The 20,775-nt window shown below is 40.9% G+C and overlaps 1 protein-coding gene across 4 annotated transcripts in view; it reads right to left on the bottom strand.

Annotated features, from left to right (window-relative positions):
• TTYH1 (tweety family member 1) overlaps window positions 1-20,775 on the bottom strand; it is a 110,112-nt gene that overhangs the window by 1,963 nt on the left and 87,374 nt on the right. For 2 of the 4 annotated variants that reach the window (XM_075605513.1, XM_075605512.1), the window contains exons 7-13: window positions 19,440-19,515; window positions 17,478-17,533; window positions 16,738-16,830; window positions 6,464-6,556; window positions 5,598-5,740; window positions 4,017-4,202; window positions 1,841-1,919 (exon numbers count right to left, since the gene is read on the bottom strand). In XM_075605513.1, coding sequence (XP_075461628.1) covers window positions 1,841-1,919; window positions 4,017-4,202; window positions 5,598-5,740; window positions 6,464-6,556; window positions 16,738-16,830; window positions 17,478-17,533; window positions 19,440-19,515 — 726 coding nt within the window. The remainder of the gene's footprint in view (window positions 1-1,840; window positions 1,920-4,016; window positions 4,203-5,597; window positions 5,741-6,463; window positions 6,557-16,737; window positions 16,831-17,477; window positions 17,534-19,439; window positions 19,516-20,775) is intronic. The other 2 variants (XM_075605516.1, XM_075605514.1) reach the window with 1 other exon arrangement.

The following is a 20,775-nucleotide window of genomic DNA, read 5'->3' as shown; positions in this document are numbered from 1 at the left end:
ATGAAGCATTTCTTGCGAAATGCGTTTGACTGAACACCGTAGACCACCATAGCTCCACAGTAGGCTCCCCAACAACCAATCATCTGCCGGCTTCCACGAGTGCCAGTGCGCAAGCATGGACCCGCTCTAAGGATCACTGCCTCACAACGCCATCCCGGCTGTGCACGAGCCGGGGACGTGATGAAGACGGCTGACCCTCACGGATCCACCAAAGGAAGCGACAGGTGTGGGAAGTAAGGAGGAAAGGAGACCTGCTAACAGAGACTGCACGGATACCTACCACACGTGGAGAAGGTGTAGGGGGACCTGAAATCTGCTGTGCAGTGCTGGAAAGCTATTCACAATGCCTGTGTGAATAAGCCGTTTGTGAGTGTAAACGTGTTTTTTAACCAGTCTCAATTTATTAAACGTTATTATGCCATGTTCTTTTTTCACTCTTCCACTTTACCAAGACACTCCTATCAGCTTGAAGCTTGGAAGTAGTAATTCATTCATAGATTTGAGACCTTACCATCAAATTAAGTCTAAGTGTCACATGTTCTATCTAAATAGTTAAGTCTTCTGATTTTCATATTATACCACTGTGTCTCCATTTATATGCTTGGAAATCCTACTTGAGTCATTGTGCTGGAGGACATTCTCTTTTTTAAGCATGAAGACAAAGAAAAAGCAGGCACCGTTGCTCAGGAAAAACAAAAAAATGTATAAATAAGTCAAGGAGAGCTTTGACCCTAAAAAAGTTATTTATACATTATTTACATTTTTTTGTTTGTCCTGAGCAACGGTGCCTGCTTTTTCTTTGTCTTCATGCTTATCCTTATCAGAAAAAACGGACGCACACCCCTATTTGGCCGAAGAAGATTCTGGGATAACACCTACTCCAAAAAGTGAGTCACTTATATTTCTGGCACAACTCCACTCTGATAATTTATGTTGGGACACTTTCAATAATAGTGTGGCCCCGTACAGCAGTGTTTGTGGGGGCCGTAGCCCACTAGTCAGATTGCATGGAGAAGTGATTTATAGACTGTTTCCCATTTATTTGTATCGTTGGGGGTCATCATCTCAGGAACAATATATTTACTGAATTGAACATCAAGTCTTTTGACATTCATACTCAGAAGGTTTTTCTTAGAAGCACCACACATTTTCGTTTTTCATTCTCTTTTGTTAATTGTAAAGCTGTATTTAATACCACTAACATCCAGTCCAATGCAATCTGTTTTATTTCATAGTCTCCTGAACTATGCATAAGAATACTGTACATCCAGAATTCTCTCCAGGCAATTCATTTGCTATGCCTCTGTGTGCTGTTCTTTATTTGACCTTGCCGTTTTATCCTATCACAGTACCTCCCATCTGTCAGATTCCAGTTCATGTCATTTCCAATTCAGCTAGTGTATGTTCATGAGCAGTCTTATACTCTCATGCTTCTGTACTGCACTTTAAAACCACTTAAAGTGCAAGCTCTTAAAGTGATTAAAAAACATAATGTATAAAGCATAGGCTGTTTGATTTATTGAATTTCTGCACTGCAATAATTTAGTATTCGAAAGATAAGGGCATCTGATATAATGGTGAACACGGGGAGATACATTGGAAACTCTTCAGGAATTTCCAAGTCATTTGTAAGCAAACTGAGCAGCGAGTGTAAGGCCCTTTTCAGTAAACTGTGCTAATAGTTTGACTTTGTGAGTGATGATATAACTATATTAACGATCTCTTTGCATATCAGATAGAATAAGGGGTCAATTCAATATACTGTACCCCACTGACGTCAATATGCATGTGAAGATGTTGGAGTTATGGTTTCATTGGTTCCATGCAGACAATAACTTACCGATGGGGGCGGGGACTGCCTGTCGATCAAAGGGACATTTTCAAATCGAGGATTGCCACTGAACAAACCGCTTTGATTCCTGAAAGTAACATAAAAGGAGGAACAAAAAAACTCATAACAAAAAAAATAAGGCAGAACGGCTACAAATATCCACATCAGTGGCCTGCACTGCATTTTTCTTTTTATAATACATTTCACAGTGGCGAAGATTTAAAACAAACACTGACATAGAAATAGAATATTTATTAACCTCTTCAGTGCTGAAAAGGGGAGTAATAACATAAAAAGATTAAATATTCTTTACAAAATCGGTAATATAATGACCTGGGAGCTCTGACTCAAACTTCCAAAATGTCCCACCAGTAAATTGATGTAAAGAGAGGCTTCCCTAGTGTCACTGTGCATCAGTTATTTGTGGGGTGTTTAAAAGCTGGAGTTTCATGATTCGCTATTACAATGGGTTGAATCAAATTCTGCATCACAATAACGTGCTCCATTTTTCCTTCCAAAAAATCTGTCAAGCCAGAGGTGAACAGCAAAGTGAAAAGAACCCACTAATAGCACTCAATACCTTCAAAACAATGTAATATGAAAATCTTAAAAATACTCTTTAATGCTGAACTAATTAAAATGATGGGTATTAAAATCCAACAAGGACACACATATATATAAACCCTAAGATGAGTATATAAGATACTCCGGGTTATAGATGAGTGGAAAACAATTGAGATGGATTAGATCAACTGTTCCAAGGGAACTGATATGCAGTTATCCTTGATTGTGGTTGTTTAGGTGAGAGCAAGGGTGGGGGAGGGCTAGCAAAGCCTGTCTGAAGTGGTAGACAGGTCCCTGGGCTGTGGAGGGGTTAATGAGGGTGAGAGTGTAGTGCAGATACGGAGCCCTAGATACTATGGCAATATAATGAAGTTATGCACATGGTAATAAGTGCATAATTCTATCCGGTCCATACTGCTACATACTCATACACCTCACCAGATGTAAATAACAATCCCTTAGGAAAAACGCCCAACAGACAGCTTCTTGAAGTCCTAATGTAAAGGGCCAGCTGACATAAAGAGAGTTGTAATACAGTGGCTACCTAGACCCTGTAGACGGTGTGGCTGTTTGTATGCCTGTGCACATATTCATGAATGTGCTTCCACCGTCAGGGACGCTCATGCCACTAAGCTGAGGGAATATGCAAGCCCTGCCTTACCCTGCGCTCCCTGAGTTACCACAAAAAACTCCTGCCCGGTTTGGAGGGGAAGTGTACGCGTGCGGTCTGGCAGCTGCTCGTACTGCGAGAAGGAAGGCTGCCACGTCAATACCGACCGCCAGAGGTGAAGTAAACTCCCCTGTTAATGACCTGACTCCGGTGTAACAATGCTGATTTACACGCTTCTTACATTTAACTGAATAGAAGATACATTTTAAAAAGTTTGTCATCGAAAAGTCCAGACGCACATATTGACAGCTTGATACTTAGTGGCCTTTTGTGTGGAGATCTGATCTTCAGAAAGTAGATACGACTTTTAAAATGGTTTTATAAAGGACAGAGACGACACCCAGCGAGTTCTGTGGCCCAGAATTACTAAATGATACTACTCATTACTGCACTTTTAGTCACAGTCAAGTATATGAGGCTTAAGTGTGCCAAAAGTTCTCTCGATTTAATTAATGTGTTCAATGTATCAAGCCTGTTGGAGTTCATTTCTTAAACTCTCCTGGATGCAAAACTGGAGCAAAATCCATGCAACAAAATTGTACCTGATTTACCAAATTAAAAAACGTGTGGATTTCAATTTTCTTTGAATAATCTGCTGCTGTTTTTGTCTTTTGTATTTCTCCAACTTGCATCTGGGAGATTTAATTATATTTACTTTGATGGTGAGGGATATTCTTCCCCCTGTGCATGAAATGCAATAAAAAAAAAACACTTTGAAGTATTCACATCCCATAACCTGCTTATCTTGCAATCTGCATGTAGATTGCGACCACATGTGGAGCAGACTTTTCTCATAATGTATTTAATGTTGCATTGTTTGCATAACATGCACGGCACAGCATTCCTCTGCGGGTCTCTGTAGTAGCACAGTGGTCAAGGAAACAAAATAGCAAGTACAGTCTTTAAAAAAAGCCCCCATGTGGCTGCCGGCTTGTGTGTGCGGCTACTCACATGTACTGTGAGACGGGGGCGTTGGAAATAGGCGGGGCCGAGACCCGCAGGCTGTTGTGGCTGCCGCAGCTACTGCTGTAACTATAGAAACTGGGCAGGTGAGGCCTGCCCGCCGCGCGGAGCATCTCTCTACGTGCCTGAGGGTTAAAAGGGTCGTCCTCGTCCATGTCGTCATAATCCAGGTCCCTGCAACAGTGGAGAGAGGACATTGTGTCATGTATCGTGTCGTGTGTGTGTATACCGTATCTAAGAAAAGGATCTGCATGAGCTTGCACTCGTACTGCAGCGGGACATGAAATTGCGGGGCACCAAATGCTGTCGGGGATCTAATCCTTTAGTAGATCCAGTGCCGCATGGGCACGCTGGGCAGTAGCCCGGGGGCCCCACGAGCATAGGGGCCCCGTGCTAATCTATGCACAGACCAGAATTTAACACTAATTTTCCGATCACCCGCCTCAACACTCAAATCTGCCGCTAACTTGGTAGAAGGAGAAAAATTACGACTTGTAGCGGAGAGTTGGCTGGGCCCAGTGCACTGCTTTGCCCGGGGGCCTATAATGCTGTTAAGACGGCCCTGAGTAGATCCCGTTATGAAACAGATTCAAAAGTAGAAAGGCAGCGGGCACTCAAATGGAAGAAAAAGTAGCTTTATTGCGGTTACATAATCCAGCTGGGACCGAAATGTGTAGGAGGTTTATGTCACCCGCAATAAAGATACATTTTCTTCAATGTACGTGTTCACTGCCTCTCTACTTTTGAATCTTTTTTCCTTCTATCCAAAACGCATCTCATGTCAAACTCTAGCAACTACTGTATCATTAATAGGATTTGGGTGTTCTGGACCAAAAAATGAAATTTTAATGGAAAATATATGACTTCTATCTAATCTATGGCTGTCTATGCAACGCTGATGCTAAAAAGTAGTAATACTGAATCAAAACCAGTGAGAGTTGACCTGCTTGCGCAGCCTGTTTAAGATTATGGTTTGTAAAGTGCAGTGTTCATTTTCTTAGATGTCAGCGACTTTCTGAATTAATCTCACTGTGAAAACAGCCAGTATCATTTACAGCACACTATATATTTTATGGGCTCTATTTCAATTGTTGAAATCATTAAATTACAGTGATACATGTGATGCAGAGAAAGACACGTGCAATTTCTACAATGCCTCAGAGATGTGTTTGTTTAATACACTTTATTGGCATTCAGGTGCATTCAATTTAAGGCATACAGAGGCACAATGAATAAAGTATGCAAATACTATCAGTATTGTTTCTACATCACTTATTTGACCTTATTACTGTGGTGCCCAACACACACTCCTAAAGTATATATCTCTGCAAAGTTTATCTCATATTTCTGGTTTACATTAGTGAAGCAACTCGGAAGATGGGATCGATGGATGCACTTTGAATGATTAGATGAAGCATCTCTTCTATACTGTAGTACAAAGGAAACCCACACATGGGCTACCCTAAAACACACAGTTTAATTGTAGCCATAAATATGGTGACAATCGACCAGTTGTTTGACAAGTGAACATTCCTTGAATTTGATGCTGGATATCACCTGCATCCTCACCTGTTCTGAAAACGTTTCCATGCACGGGGTAGGCTGCAGATGGCAGTGGTGAAGGAAAGAGCCGAAAGGAAAGAAAACAGTAAAAGGAAGAGGATGCCTTCCATGCCATCATAGCAGAGTCCCTTCAGAGCATCCACATAGTCCTACAAAAAGGCAAAGACATGCTACAAATATAGATCGGATATTCAGTTACATCCTCAAATTAAATAGATGTTCCAATTAATTTTCTTTGATAGATCGTTTGACGTGGATTTGGCTTTGCACCAACTATAATAGCCCTAGTTAACTTCCTTTGTGCCACCCTCACTGGATGCTATTTGAAAAGCTAAAATAATCTAGATGATTTAACGTAACTAGTGGCTAACTAACCACAGTCACATGCCCATACCATTGGTGGGAAATACTCACAACAACAACTAAGGCCGCGCGTATAGTGCTGGCGACGGCGACGGGACCGATGACGTCGTCATCGCCACCAGCGAAAGTTGTAATTGGATTTTCCGCGGCTGTCGCCAATGACGTCACCAAAGGGGGCGAGCCGCGGTCTCTGATTGGTTTAGAGACAGTCACATGTGGTGACTGTCTCTAAAAAAATCAAGAAGACCCGGCTACCAAATTCTTTGCTGCGACGTCACTCTGCGACAGAGTCAATTTATTTGTTTTCGAGCGACGTCGTGTCGCCGTCGCAAGGCACTATAAGCGCAGCCTAACAGTGACAAGGGCTAACATATAACGCAACTATGTTACATTCTTACCCTAAACAGTATAAGCTCAGTAACAATTACAATATTCCGTTTATATGCGTTTTTTCTTGGCATGGTAAGAGAATGGAGAAATAATACTAAACCGTCTGGATTCATTCTCACCTTATGCAGCCCCCGACAATTCAGCAGTGCCACCAGGTGATGGAAGTTTCCCTCGGTTGTATTTAACATTCCTTGGACCACTAATAAGTTTTTCTGTTTAGTGTAAAAAAAGAATGGGATAAAAAACACAACACAATTAGAGCTAAATAAATACGGTTTCTAAATTATTATCAGGGTGTTTTGGAACAAGGTGATGCCAGATGTTTAATATGTTCAAGAAATAGCATTTCTGTAGTGCAGCATTCTTTTTATGGGCCTTGAATACAAAATGAGTAATTCCAAGATAAATTAGAATGGATTTATTGAGTCATTCAAGCATGGGTTTTGAAATAAGCTGAGATCTGCTATTTTTTTTTTTACAAAGCCATGGTCTCCCTTTGTATTTGTCAAAAAGCTACAGTATACTACTGAAGTATCTAAACAATGTCATAAGATTGCAATCTTTGCATGCATGGTCAATAGGCATCTGGAGTACTCTGTATTTGTATTCTGTTGCTATACACAGAAGATAACAGATAAATAAAGATTGGTCTGATAACCAGTACATTTAAACTAATACAGCTATTGAACACTGACTTAGAATACAGAAGAGTTTCATAGTACTGGTATTATTTAAAGGTAATGTAGTATACAGGCAGTCCTCGTTTTACAACGCTTCGCTTTACAACGAATGGCTTATCCAACGCTATGCAATACATACCTATGTTCATTTTTACAACGCCAAAATGGCTTATCCAACGCCCTTACGACACTTTGCAAAGTTGTTTATGTGTATATAATATATATTATACTATATTATACTATATAATATTATATTTTTATATTATATTATATATATATATATATATATATAATACAGGATATACACTATATAATGTATGTGTATGCTGCATATCTTATTGTCTGCGTAAAATATTTTGTTTATTTTAGCATTAAAAATGCCTTCAGGAACGGAACCTTTCATTTAAACAGTGTCCCTATGGGAAAACATGTTTCGCTTTACAACGTTTCGCTATCCAACGCCATTTTGAGTAACGCATTGTGTCGGATAACCTATAGCCTGTATAGTGCTTTCTAAAACGTAGAAGTTCCTTCTTCATATGGATATTGTGGTATTTCCCCCTTCCTATAAAGCCTCCCGTCCTTCCCCTGCCACCATGGCATTTTAGGGAAACGGAGGGTTGGTCTATGTGCAGAGGATGGCATTGGGGCAAAGGGAAGGGCAGAGAGAGGGATTACATTTATTATATTAAATGTATTATAATTTAATTTATATTTTTTATTTTACTACTGGACGATATAATTATTAGGCAGAGACATGCTACCCACCAATTAATCTTTCTCAGTCAATCAGTTCCAGACCAGTTCCATTTGGGTTTGGTTACCTTAGACTGGGTATTATTTATTCTATCATTTTTTTACCACCATCTGACCGGTATACTCTCTACCAGTATATAGCAGTCAATCGGTTCCAATTGGGTACAACACCAACAACATCCTTATCTGTGTTGGTTATATATAATTACATATCATTACTTTTTATTTTAATCTTTGTCATTTATTACGTGTCCCCTATTAATTCAGCCAGAATACTTAAGTTAGAACCAGTAAATCTGTTCCAGTTGAGTCACAAATTCAACACCCTTATCTGAAAAATATATGATATGTTATATATAATAGGTAGACACAGAGAATGAGAAAGCACCATTGGACCTGCTTATACCTGTCAGGATCCATGCACAGGGACCACTGCATTCCAGGCAACTCCTCAGCAGTCTGCTGTGCAGGCTCAACATGTGATCTCCTTTAGCTTATAAGAGGGAACCTCCTCTCTACTATTCACAACATTTCTATTCTTCGCTGAAGCTAGTTGCGTTACTCCCAGTGACTGTTTTCTGACCTTTATCCCTTTACTAAATACCTGGTTCCTGACTGCGGCTTGCCTACTGATTATTCTACCTGTCCTGATCCTGGCTCATCTCTCTTCACTACTGCCTGCTTCTGACCCTGACCCCAGCTTGCCTAAAACCCCACTGCCTTCTCCTCCTGGTACTCTGCTCACCATTACTTTGCTGATCTGGATTCTGGGATTTATTCCTTGTGAACAACAAAGTTAGACTCTCCCTGTGGAATCTCCACCAATCCTGAGACTACCCTCTACCAGAACATATACCGGACAATCAGTCCCAGTTGTGTTTTTTTTTTTTTTTTTTTAACAACTTTATCTGTTGAAATAAATATATCAGTCAACCCGCTGCATTTGGGACAACATCCTTACTTTACCTGTTGGGTACTTAAATTGAGTAACTATATATGTAATCAGAGGTATATCGCCATCAGACCTGTGCCTCTCTAATCTCAAAGTCCCTCTATCAGTCCATTATATCAGTCAGTCAGTCAATCACTTGTAGTTGGGCTAACATCCATAGTTTACCTGTTGGGAAACTGCATAACTATATAGGTAATCAGAGAAATACCCCCAATGATCTGTCTCCTAGTCTTGCAGAATGAATACTTCACTTTAGTACCAGTCAATCAATTCCAGTTTTGTTAAGAGTTAATACATAGTTACATAGTTACATAGTAGATGAGGTTGAAAAAAGATGTACGTCCATCAAGTTCAACCTATGCTAACTTTAGACAACAGATACTTTTATCCTATATCTATACTTATTTATTGATCCAGAGGAAGGCAAACAAAAACCCCAGTGTCATATCATCCAATGAAATCTCATAATTGGAAAAATAAATTCCTTCCTGACCAAGAATTGGCAATCGGATTATTCCCTGGATCAACATCCTTCCCATGTTTACTTATTTAGTATATCCCTGTATACCTTTCCTTTCTAAAAAATGTCCAACCTTTTTTTGACCAAATCTATTGTATCTGCCATCACAGTCTCCATGGGTAATGAATTCCACATTTTAACTGCCCTTACTGTAAAGAACCCTTTCCTTTGTTGCTGGTGAAATCTCCTTTCCTCCAACCTTAAGGGATGCCCCCGAGTCCATTGTACTGCCCTTGGGATGAATAGTTCTTTTGAAAGCTCCCTGTACTGTTCCAGAATATATTTGTATATAGTTATCATATCCCCGCTTAGACGCCTCTTTTCTAATGTAAATAAATCTACTTTAGCTAGCCTCCGTCATAAGTTAGATTGTCCATCCCCTTTATTAATTTGGTGACTCTTCTCTGCACTCTCTCTAGTTCCATAATGTATTTTCTAAGGAGTGGTGCCCAAACTGGTACTCCATATTCAAGGTGTGGTCTTACTAATACTTTGTAAAGGGGCAAATTATTTTAACATCCTTCAATCCATTGCCCGTTTAATGCAAGATAAGATCTTGTTTTGCAGCTACTTGATGACTTTGGGCACTACTGCTAAGCCTGTTGTCTACCAGCACTCCTAAATCCTTCTCCATCAAGGATTCCCCCAATTTATCCCCATTTCATTTGTAAGTCGCATGTTTATTCTTGTTTCTCAAATGCATAACCTTACATTTATCTGTATTAAACCTCATCTGCCATTTATCTGCCCACGTTTCCAGTCTCTCCAAGTCTTTCTGGAGAGAAATTACTGTACATCCTGCTTTGATTCTACTACCTTACTCAATTTAGTATATGTAGCCAGGACCCCTTCGCCCGGCAATTTTGTTGCGGGGGTGGGAGAGTGCCGCAGTAGTGAACGTTCCGATATCGGAGGTTCCGCATTGGAAGGGGCCGCCATGTTGCAAGTGGGCACAGGCGCAGGGCCGGCTCAAAGGAGGTTGTGCATGCGCGGGGATTTTGCCAAAGCCCGCGAAGGAAGAGAGCCTTGATAGGAGGGAGGTCAGGGAGCACAGGTCCCAGCAGCCCCGCGGACCCTCGTGACGCGCAAGGACCAATGATAGGAGAGGAGAGGAGGAAAAGGGGTGGTGGGGCATGCACATGAGTCAGAGTGAGCGGTAGCAGGAAGGAGAAGGAGCTCCGGTGTAGGGAGGCATTCCGCCTCTACCTAGGCCTCATACCCCAGGCCCAGTTAGCCCCATGAACCCGTAGTGTGAAGCTGAGCTAGGGACCGGCCATAGATAGGTTCCTGTTCCCTTAGAGTGAGTGTGATCGCGATCAGGACATTTCCAAGTCAGCGGGAGGTCTGGGCTCAGACCCCGCTGTTGAGTGCTATCTGTCTGGGTGGGATCGCCCCGGACGTCGACGGGCGACGTGATCTAGGCCCACGCCGATCCTTTGTGAAGACTGTTGCAGGACCGGGTACTGGAGTGCCCGGCAGGTAAACTACAAGTGCACCAACTGTATCACCAATTATTCAGGACACAGTGGCTGCGCAGTCCACACATATATATAATCAGTGTCTCATCTGAGGGTGGGGGAAATACTGGACACGGGGTGGGACCACCTGGTGAAGGAGGGTAGTGGGCATCCTGCGAGACGCAGAGTATAGTGTCTGCCTCAAAGAGGGACACCGGTTTATGATAACGACAGACAGAAGTTATGCCATATCATTTATGCTAGTAAAGTTATTCGGTTGGTATTGCTGTGTGTGTGTGTGTTGATGTACACAAGGTCCTGCGAAGACCCACTTCCCCTCTGGCAGAAGCTGTCGCAGGTGGAGGTGCTGCACCAAGTATCATTATTGAGCATGCCCCAGGCTCTCCGTGGCAGAGGCTTAGGCCCTGTGAGCCTACAGGTTATACAGCATAAGGTAGTGGTCTGTGTTCGCTAGGAACCAGGGCTACATATATATAACCTGATAGTGTGATGAAACGCTTTGGATCAAACGTCACTGGCGGTTGATACACTTACTGTGTAAAAAGGGGACACATTTTACTCAATACAATCTGGATTGGATTTCTTCTGACATGTGAGTTTCAGCTGGATACACGGCTTACAGACTTTGTTACTACATTACTGCGGACTCTGTTAATGTAGCAGAAGTAGAAGAGCTACGTCTTGGGATATTTACTAGATGGCAAGGACGAGGCTAAATACAGTACTAATCTGCCACATTTTCCACTGCTGGTTTTATCTAAAAACCCTGACAACTGCTACTATCCATAAACTGCTAGAAACTATCTGTGTTCTGATTGAGAGCAACAGGAGTGTGTCTCACTCGCTGCACAGCTGCAGTTTGTTTGCTCTTCGTCTGGTTACACACTTTCAGCCTAGAATCTCCATGTTCAGATTTTTCCTACACGCCATGAGTATGTGAAAGCAAAACATACCTGGTATGGCCCAACTTTCATCTCAGAGACATTTACGTGAACTTTGCGCTCTATATCCATGGGACGGTGATTATATATCAGACATTGATGTTTTTATATTTGAATGTTTAGTATATGCTAGCAGCATAATTACTTTATAATTACATTGTTATATGCAATTGCCATAGTGTGTGCACTCTTTTCTCTCTCTCTCTCTTTTACTACTTTCAAGGTCTGTTTTGTCCTTTTTGAGAACTACCGGGGTGTATCTCTTATGGTTTTCTTCATTCAGGATCCTTTCATACATGTATCTTACCTTATTTATATATCGCACATTTAGGCATTAGCCCCTGTCATGATAATGTCATGAGATATTAGGTATTTTAATCCCTTTGGTGCTTAAGGAGTTAATGAGCTACAGTCTGAGTTTAAAATACAAAATATATTGGGTTCATGACAAGCCCAGGCTTGTCACGGGTGGGTGCTGTGCTTTAAACAGAACTTAACTGGTGGGTTATACCATATGGGCTCACTTAAAAGGGCCAGGTGGGTTGTATATTGTTGATAGTGTCGAGATAAGGGCAGTGTCTGGAGACTGGGGAATAAAAATGGCCCGTGTGACAAGTTTATAAACATGGTCGTTTTACAGTAAGTTTCAAAGACATTCGCTCGATGGTTCTGCAAGGTTCAAGAGGCGTGGCTACAGAAGATATCAAACCAAGGGTGACTTTATTAAAAATGAGAATATCATGTGACGTCCTCTACTGAACATGCTAAAAATTACATGTGTGTATCGGTGGCACTGAGTCGCACATAATGATTACAGACACGTCAGGTCTAGCAGGTACTAAGAGACAGATAATGAATTGTCTCTTAATTACGATGTTCAAATTTAGTCTCATTGCGTCTGCCATGAGTGCCTGAATGTATTGATGAGTCTCACATGTGTGTAAGTGTTAGTTAAGGAAAGTTATGAGTGCATTTAGATATTAAAAAGGAGTTCAAACATCATTTGGTGGGAGGTGTTTTACTCTGTCATAAAGCCGTCAATCTCACAGTTGATTTATGACAGGGGCTGGGTTTAGGTTGTGTTTAATGGCAGAGAATTGTATTTAAGTCTGAGAAAAGATTATGAAAATTAGATCTCACCAGAGGAATGTTTTGGATAAAATACGTGAATCTCATATTCCTGAACCGGTGCTCTCTCTGGGGAAAACATATGACATTTGGTAATGTATAGGTTTTTCTTTTATGTTTTACCCTTTTATTTTAAGAAGCTGTTCTGCATTTTATTGTAACTGTATGTTTCTTGTAATCCTTTTTTTCTGTAACCTCAGCACTGTATTTTTATATATACTAAAACATTTAATAAGTGATGTTTTGGGCTCTGAATGAATTGTTGCACGCTCTGGGGAGAGTATTTAGGTTTTCGGACACATTTTGCTACAACTGATTTTGGTGTGTTAAAGTGCATACTTTTTTTCTATAATACACAGGGACCTGAGGACCTAGCAAATATTAATTTGACATCTTTTATTTACATAACTACCAGAGGTGGATAGATATGATTTGCAATTGAGTAGGGTTTAATATTATCTCACTCGAGGTACCTTGCGGACGAGAAAGGTGAGTTGGCTAGAGTAGCCATGTGTATTAACCCTGGTTGCATATCTAAGTCATGTGCTTACATGAGTGCTGTTCATAGTGGTGGTGGTGGTATATTGGGACGGATTTAGGAATGATAGAACTCATTTGAGGAACCTTTGCGAAGGTGAAGAGTGGGACAACTTGCAGGATGTGTATTAATCCTTGTCCTGTAGAGGAGATATTTTCCATTTGATGGACCTTTGCAGAGGTGAAGAGTGGGAGCCCTTGCGGCGTGAGTATTAACCCTTGTCCTGTATGCAGGTCACGGGCTCGCAGAGTGCCGTACGTGACGGCCCCTATAAGGAAATTATTTCCGGTCACTTTCAATTCACAATGTTGTAAGAATTTATGGACTAACACATTCCGTCTACTTATTTAATAATCACTTTTGACTGGCTCACATACAGTAGGGACCAGTCTCTTTATTACTGTTTTACACTATGTATTTTATCTTTGGTGCTGATCAGTTCATATCTATATCAGTGCTGTGTCTTTCTTCAACTGAGTCCGGTGGTGTATGGGTCTTGTTTTGATTCTTTGTAGTATGCAGAACTGGAAAATTAGCCAAGAACCCAATGGCAGGACAACAATTACGAAGCGTGGAAACACTAGAGGACGTATTGAACATCCTGCCGCTGGCCTCTACAACGCATCGCTCCCTATCTTATAGAAGATTAAGCAATGTCGTTTATGGAGAATACCTACCTACCTATTGCCATTTAGTGGCTTAACTGTTTATTGGAGTGTCTGTTATATGTCTTTTCTTTTAATTCTTTATATCTCAGAGTGAACACACTATTGTTGATGTCCCTATGTTTGGATCTTTGAACTATTAGCTATTTTTATATACAGTAAGTGGGCTTTGGGAGTACCAATTCCTTTTAGTGTTCAGGTAGGTGATGGATGCCTCTGCTGAGAGGGTGGGCATTTTCTCTACTTATACACAACCCATCACTTTTTCTGAACTCAGTGTTGGCAAGATAAGGTTGGTTGAAACTGTGCAGTCACATTTTGGCCCAGATAAACTGTTGGAAATCTGTAATGACCTTTTAAGGAATAAAAATAAAGAAATAGATTTTTATTTACATGCAGTGACTTTGTCGCACTATCATAAGGACCATATAATACAGAGGGGCCGTTGGTCGTAAAGACCCAGATTTTTGTAAAAAGTAGTGTCGCATTTTAAACAAGTGTTCACTGGACCTTATCTTGCTGGTTATCGATCAATCCGGCAAAGAACTTAATATGTTCTATTTGTCATTTGATTTTATTGAGACAGGACAGAAACAGATTCTGGTGACTGATACCAATATTGATTAGTTAGATAAATTACAGAGGGCTGTTGACAAATATAAAGAGAAATCACATACAAAAAATGAGAAACTTAAAGTGGTAAACACTGATTATATGGATAATAGAGTCTATAAATGGTTGTTGGGGATCAATGAGCGGACAGGCCGCCTAACATACGTTTTTCTAAAACTAGACATCCAGTAAATACGGCTAGTGCAATCAACACTAGTGATACAGGTTTGTCAGACGTACAGGATACAACACAGACAGGGCTGTCCTCTTTTTTTAGTGGGTGGGACCCAAGGTCAAAGCATGAAACCACCACTTTCAGGGAGAGATATAAAAGGGGCAGACATAAGCATACCGTTTCCACTAAACAGAAGGGGAGAATGATACAGACGAACAAGATGGTAATTTATAACTCATCTTCATATAAGTTGTCCCATACGGAAATGTTGGTATTGTCCAAGGGTTTATCGTGTGTGTAACAATAACCAAACATGATGCCGGTGAGTGGGAAATGAAAATGTAAAAATTAAGAGACAGTTGAAACTAAAAGATGTTTCTGTTAAAGAAAGAAAGTTGACCCCTTTAGCCAGTACTTCCACTGTGATCGAGAAGATTGGTGTCCATAAACTATAAAGGAAAAAACGCTTGATCCAATATGTTATAATCCGTCTGTCATCACGTTTAGGAACCTGCTTGAGCAGGGTACGAAAAAATCGTAATAATAAACAAAAAGTCAGCTTTAAAAATAGGACAGAAAGTTAATTTAGATCAATTAAACCACTGGAGGAGAATAAGAGGATTATTGTGATGGTGGCCGGTTAAAAGCAGGGGGTCATCACCAATTATGAGCAATATAGAGGGAATATTCTTGCACAGCTTAACAACAGGGATTGTTATAAACAATTGGATTTTGATCTGAATTGGCAGTACAAAGCTGATATTAACGCCAATTTACTTATGGGCCTGCAAAATGGATGTTTCTCAGAAGAAACCAAGTCTTCCTTAATTGAAATACATCCTATAGTTCAGATTATGTACTTCTTGCCTAAAATACACAAATCCTTAGTTGCCCACGCACCCCCAGGGAGGCCTGTTTAGATCACAAGAAGAACTAAAGTCTATATGAGCAAGTGTTTCTAAAAAAAAAATGTGGAGTCACAGTAACCTAGGACAATTCATGAAGGACATTGATAGATTCTTAAAGATCACGGTATAATTTGTTATTCTGCAAAGATACTGGAATAGAGTCCATGACACAGGAACCTCCTTACAGATCATGATTCCTATATTCCTACTTATAAAATGTAGGGTTGCCAGACGTCCCGTATGTACGAAATTCTCCCTTATTTCATTGACGTGTCCCGTGGTCCCAGAAAGGTCTCTTGGGACGCATAATTGTCCCGTATATTAGTGCCTTGACGTGAAATACCTGAACTTAAAATTACTGTAATAAAATCAGTCATAAAAACGTAATAGATTTCTCCTTGCGTGTACAGTAATAGTTATCTTTTCTGATAGATGTCGCCTTACTAAATTATTAAAATAATAAAGTTAGGACACTGCCAGGTCATCTCATAATGATAGATATATTTCATCCAAAGGTATGTAGATCACAACGGCACTCCAGAGGTCTTTGTTATAATAAAGTGTTTTCTACCTTTGGATGAACTATATCGATCATTACCAGCATCGACCAGGTGCAGGGCGCGCACCCGAGGCAAATATCCTGTAATTCGTGTGAGTGCGCTTTTCCCCATCGTCCTCTCGTAATACCATGACATCCACCCCATAATGCATTACTCTTTTCGTCATTGCTCCTTGTTAGTTCCGTGTGCATATTTTCCCCGTCCGGCCAAGAGCAGAGACAATAAAAACTATAGCTGTCAAGCGGGAGATAACATTCAGCCGGAAACATTTGCAAATCCTTCATGGCTCATTATGATGTCACATTTCATACTGGATTTCTGTGTCCCGTATTCTAAAAAATTTCAAATGGAAACCCTAGGATAAAGCATCTTGCCCTTTAAGCAACCACATCAAATGAATACAGTCACAGTCTTACACTTAACATATGTAATAATATTGGAATAAATGTTCCATTCAGCAGTGAACAATGCAATCCTTACCTCTGCTGTAGGAAATTGCGGGATAGCCTCCTTTTCCAGCCCGTGGAGCTGGGAGTGGATGCTGGAAAGGGCCCTCTGGGACATGGTCAAACTCTGAATGCAAAGACAAAAAGTGAAGAGTAAAATATACTAAACGTACATTTCCAACATACTTGATAAGGGGGAGATAGATAAAGCAGAGCTGTTTCATCCTTCATGGCTGTAACAATCTCTCTATTCTTGGATGGTCAACTTTAGTTTGCATGTAGGAAAATAGAAATAGATATACATTTTCCCTGACACTGGACTCTTATAAGAGGTTATGGAGTAAGAAGAAATGAATAACTCCATGTAGCCATTCAGTTACTTATTATTTTGAACTTTGATACAACATATGAGGACAATAATGACACCAACTCAGAGCTAACATGCATGGAACTTTGATAAAAGACATGTTATTCCGGGAAAGGGATATGTGCTACACAATTCTGCTGTTTTTGTTGTATTGAATAAGACTTGGAAATGCATAAAACACTTCTCTAGAAATTCCCTGTGGAACAAGGACAATCTGTGTACAGTAGTAGCCCAAATCCAAGGTGAGCAAAAATACAGGTGTAGGGAAGCTTCACTTAAGGTTGCAATTCCACAAAAGTCAAAAGTGAAGTAATGACTTTTTTCATGGGTCCATGTTTATTTCTCTTGTTTTGATCAACAGTAAGTACAAGGAAATTCTCTGATTAAAAAAAAGCACGTTGTGATACCTGTCGGAAGGGGTTTGTCACATCCTGGTTACAGGAAATATAATACTGTAAAATATCTGGAATAAACACAAAAACAGGGCGTAAGAGTTAAATTATGAGTTGGATTCCTTTGAAACTCCTTTTCTGCCTAAGGCTGCGCTCATGGTATCTCAGACCGCGCGGACGCATCCGCACGCTGAGCAAACAGACTGCCTTAAGGCAGTGTTCGCGTACATGTGGCGTGCAGGCGCGTGCGTGCGGAGGCAGGAGGGGGCGTGTGATGCGCGAGAAATCAGTTAAAACCGATTTCTCGCGCGACAGGGCGGTCACGTGACCGGTTCGCCCAATGAGGGCGAACCAGCTCCGTGACATCACTAGGAACACCCCCAGGAACGCTCCCATAGCCCGAGTACTATGGCCAGGGAAAGCACCCGCTTTCCCTCAGCCTCCGTGCATCTCCGCACGGGCTGCGGCACCATGTCTGCAGCCTTAGCGCCCTGCAATGTAACGCTGGCATCTGGTAGCAAAGAGGTTAACTGCAGGTCAGAGATAGTCTGCTACTTATTGGGACTTATTACCTCTGCCCATCAGAAGGTACAACTGCTATACCACTGCTCAAGAGTATGCGTTAACTTATATTAATTCAGGTGAGTAGTAGTTAATGCACACTAAAGCTTCGCACCCTTTGACAACAGTAAAAAAGTTGAATGCTTAAAATTAGTGCAGAGTAAATAAGTACGTCAGTATTAGGTGATACCGTTTTTTATTTGGACTAACAATTGATAATATAAGACAAGCATTGGAGAATTCTCTCTCTTCCTCGGGTTAGAAATACTGATATACAGAGATTCCATGAGCTTAACACAGATGTAAAAACCAAGATAACAATATAAGGCAGAGGGGGATAGAGAAGGAAATTCAGAGGGGATAGTACTGTAACTAAACAGACAGGACAATACATGGATGAAAGGGACAGTGAGCAAAACTTCTGGAGATACTTACCTCCGAAGTAGGTGCCAGTAGCTGCTCCGGCTCAGCAAGCAGTGATTTAAAGTTTGAAGCTCCCGCGTCACATGGGCCAACAGGAAGCCGCACCGATGACATCACGGCTTCCTATTGGCCCGAGGACGTGAAATCTCTGAACAGAGGACGTATTGTGAACCGTGGTAGCCGGGAGAGCGACTACCAGCACTTAATTTGCAGGTAAGTATCTCCGGAAGCAGGGAGTCCCCAAAGCTGAAAGTCACATGGTTCAGCTCAGGAGACCCTATATAAAATCAAAAAAGAAAGATTCGCAAAAAAATTTGCTTGGATTGCCTTTGTAGAGTGTTCTATGTTTGTGACGGGCTGTGGGATCTTGGCCAATCACAAACATAGAACATTCAATGTTAAAGGAACATTCTGCTGCATATCCAGGAATGTGGTATATATGATACAATGCAGAACATGTAACATAGGATGTTACATTGGTGAAACCAGCCAAAATCTTCAAACCAGAATGAGCCTACACAGACACACAATAACACACCATGAAGAAGGAAGATACCACACAAGTTTTTTTTTTATTTTTAGGGGTTTTTTTTGTACATTTTGCCAAAGTTGCAAAATTTAGCATTGGTTGAAAGTGAGCAAAATTTTGCAAAAATCATACATTTCCGCCAAGAGTTTTGGCGTTTTGCCAAACCTTTTTAATCCAGACACTGAAATGAGGGGGAGGGGAGGGAAAGAGTTCTATTTAGTAGAGTACCCATTGATTTATGTAGCCTCCAAAACATTCATCTATACACCATATGGAGAGAAACCTGTGAACACACCTAAGATACCTGGGAAATAATCTAATTTGAAAATGCAAAGTATATTACAAATTATTTTAATTAGGAGTGCTGGTTGATGCATTATATGACTATTATCAGAAAAAGACAGTTGCTGTCTGAGTGCAAAGAGTGATCTTATGGAAGGCACCAAAATGGATCTCTCTCCTACCTGGATTGATGTTTGTAATCATTTGGGTCTGATTCATCACATATCCATCTGGATCAGAGCAGAAATCACTCAGTCCCTGCACAGAAACGTACATCATAAAGTTAAGTTATAAACGATGTTTCATAAAAAGTGGTACAAATACTGTATGCCACTATAAGCATTTTTTAAACTTTCTTTTTCATTGAGATAGGGTAGGATAGGGGATAGGTTACAGAAAGAAAAAATGGGGAAGGGAAAAGGAGCGTGACACATTGCAATACAGAAGAGAACTTAGGGAAGGGGTCCACACTACAAGCATTTTTAACCAAATGAAAGGCCTTTTAAATACTGAGGCTGGAACACCTGGATAACGCTTGAAATGGCTACATTTCAAGGGGCTAGAAAATGAAACAAATCAACAATAATATGGGAATCAATTTATCAAAGTCTTCCATCTGCAAAACAAGACACAAAATTGTATCAAATTTAATAAAGAAATGTATCCCAATAGAAACAATAGGATATTTTCATTTGATAAACCAGTTTCCCGCGTTTTGCACTTGTAAGACCCCATATTATGCATCATGACACTGCTTAACTCTTCATTGTTCACAAACTTGTGTAGCCCCTTTGTCACCCCCTTAGGACTAACCATGACACATTGTTGGTCCACCCATCAAATACGTCTGTAGGCAAAGGAGTCAGTCACCAGATCATGAACAAGGATGCACGTGAGAACAGGCATTGACTATTATTTCCTTGAAAGCTGCTGGCATTCAGAGGAAGGAGGGCATCACGAGACCAGATGCATTAAAAATCAACCAACTAGGTCATTCTTAAATCCACAGCTATGATCTCGCTGCATGTCTGTGAAAAGCACATCCTGCTGATTTCCAATTCATTAAACAGGCTGCAGCTTTCACAGTTCGGTTTGCATTGACTCTGAAGTACCTTCGTTTTTCTATTCCCGCTAAAGTAATGAACTTGAACCAGAGACCCAGAGAGTTAAACATGGCTGGGGGGAGGCGGGAGGAGGAGGTGTCTGGGAAATGGGCATTGTGACTCAGGTTCAGCAGAACTGCATTAAAACCTCGTTTTGGAGGCTAATTGAAGCTGACAGATGCGACAGAGGGTTGGGGCTGGGGGAAACCACTGACCCAGCACATAAAATAATCCAATTAAATTATCTCGCTTCACGGGGCTTGATAGGCAGGCAGGGCAGAGAATGGGATGAAGGCGGGAGAACCCTCCAGCAGGGAGAGGATGGAAGACACTGCACGGTTGCTGATGACTGATTTATACAAACTGAGGGATTATACCTATATCCTCAAATTGAGGAACTCTACAGGAGATTGCT

Source organism: Ascaphus truei, chromosome 6 (genome assembly GCF_040206685.1).
Source record: "Ascaphus truei isolate aAscTru1 chromosome 6, aAscTru1.hap1, whole genome shotgun sequence".
Classification (NCBI taxonomy): domain Eukaryota; kingdom Metazoa; phylum Chordata; class Amphibia; order Anura; family Ascaphidae; genus Ascaphus; species Ascaphus truei.
The sequence above is the reverse complement of the archived record's forward strand: the minus strand, read 5'-3'. Positions and strand labels throughout refer to the sequence as shown.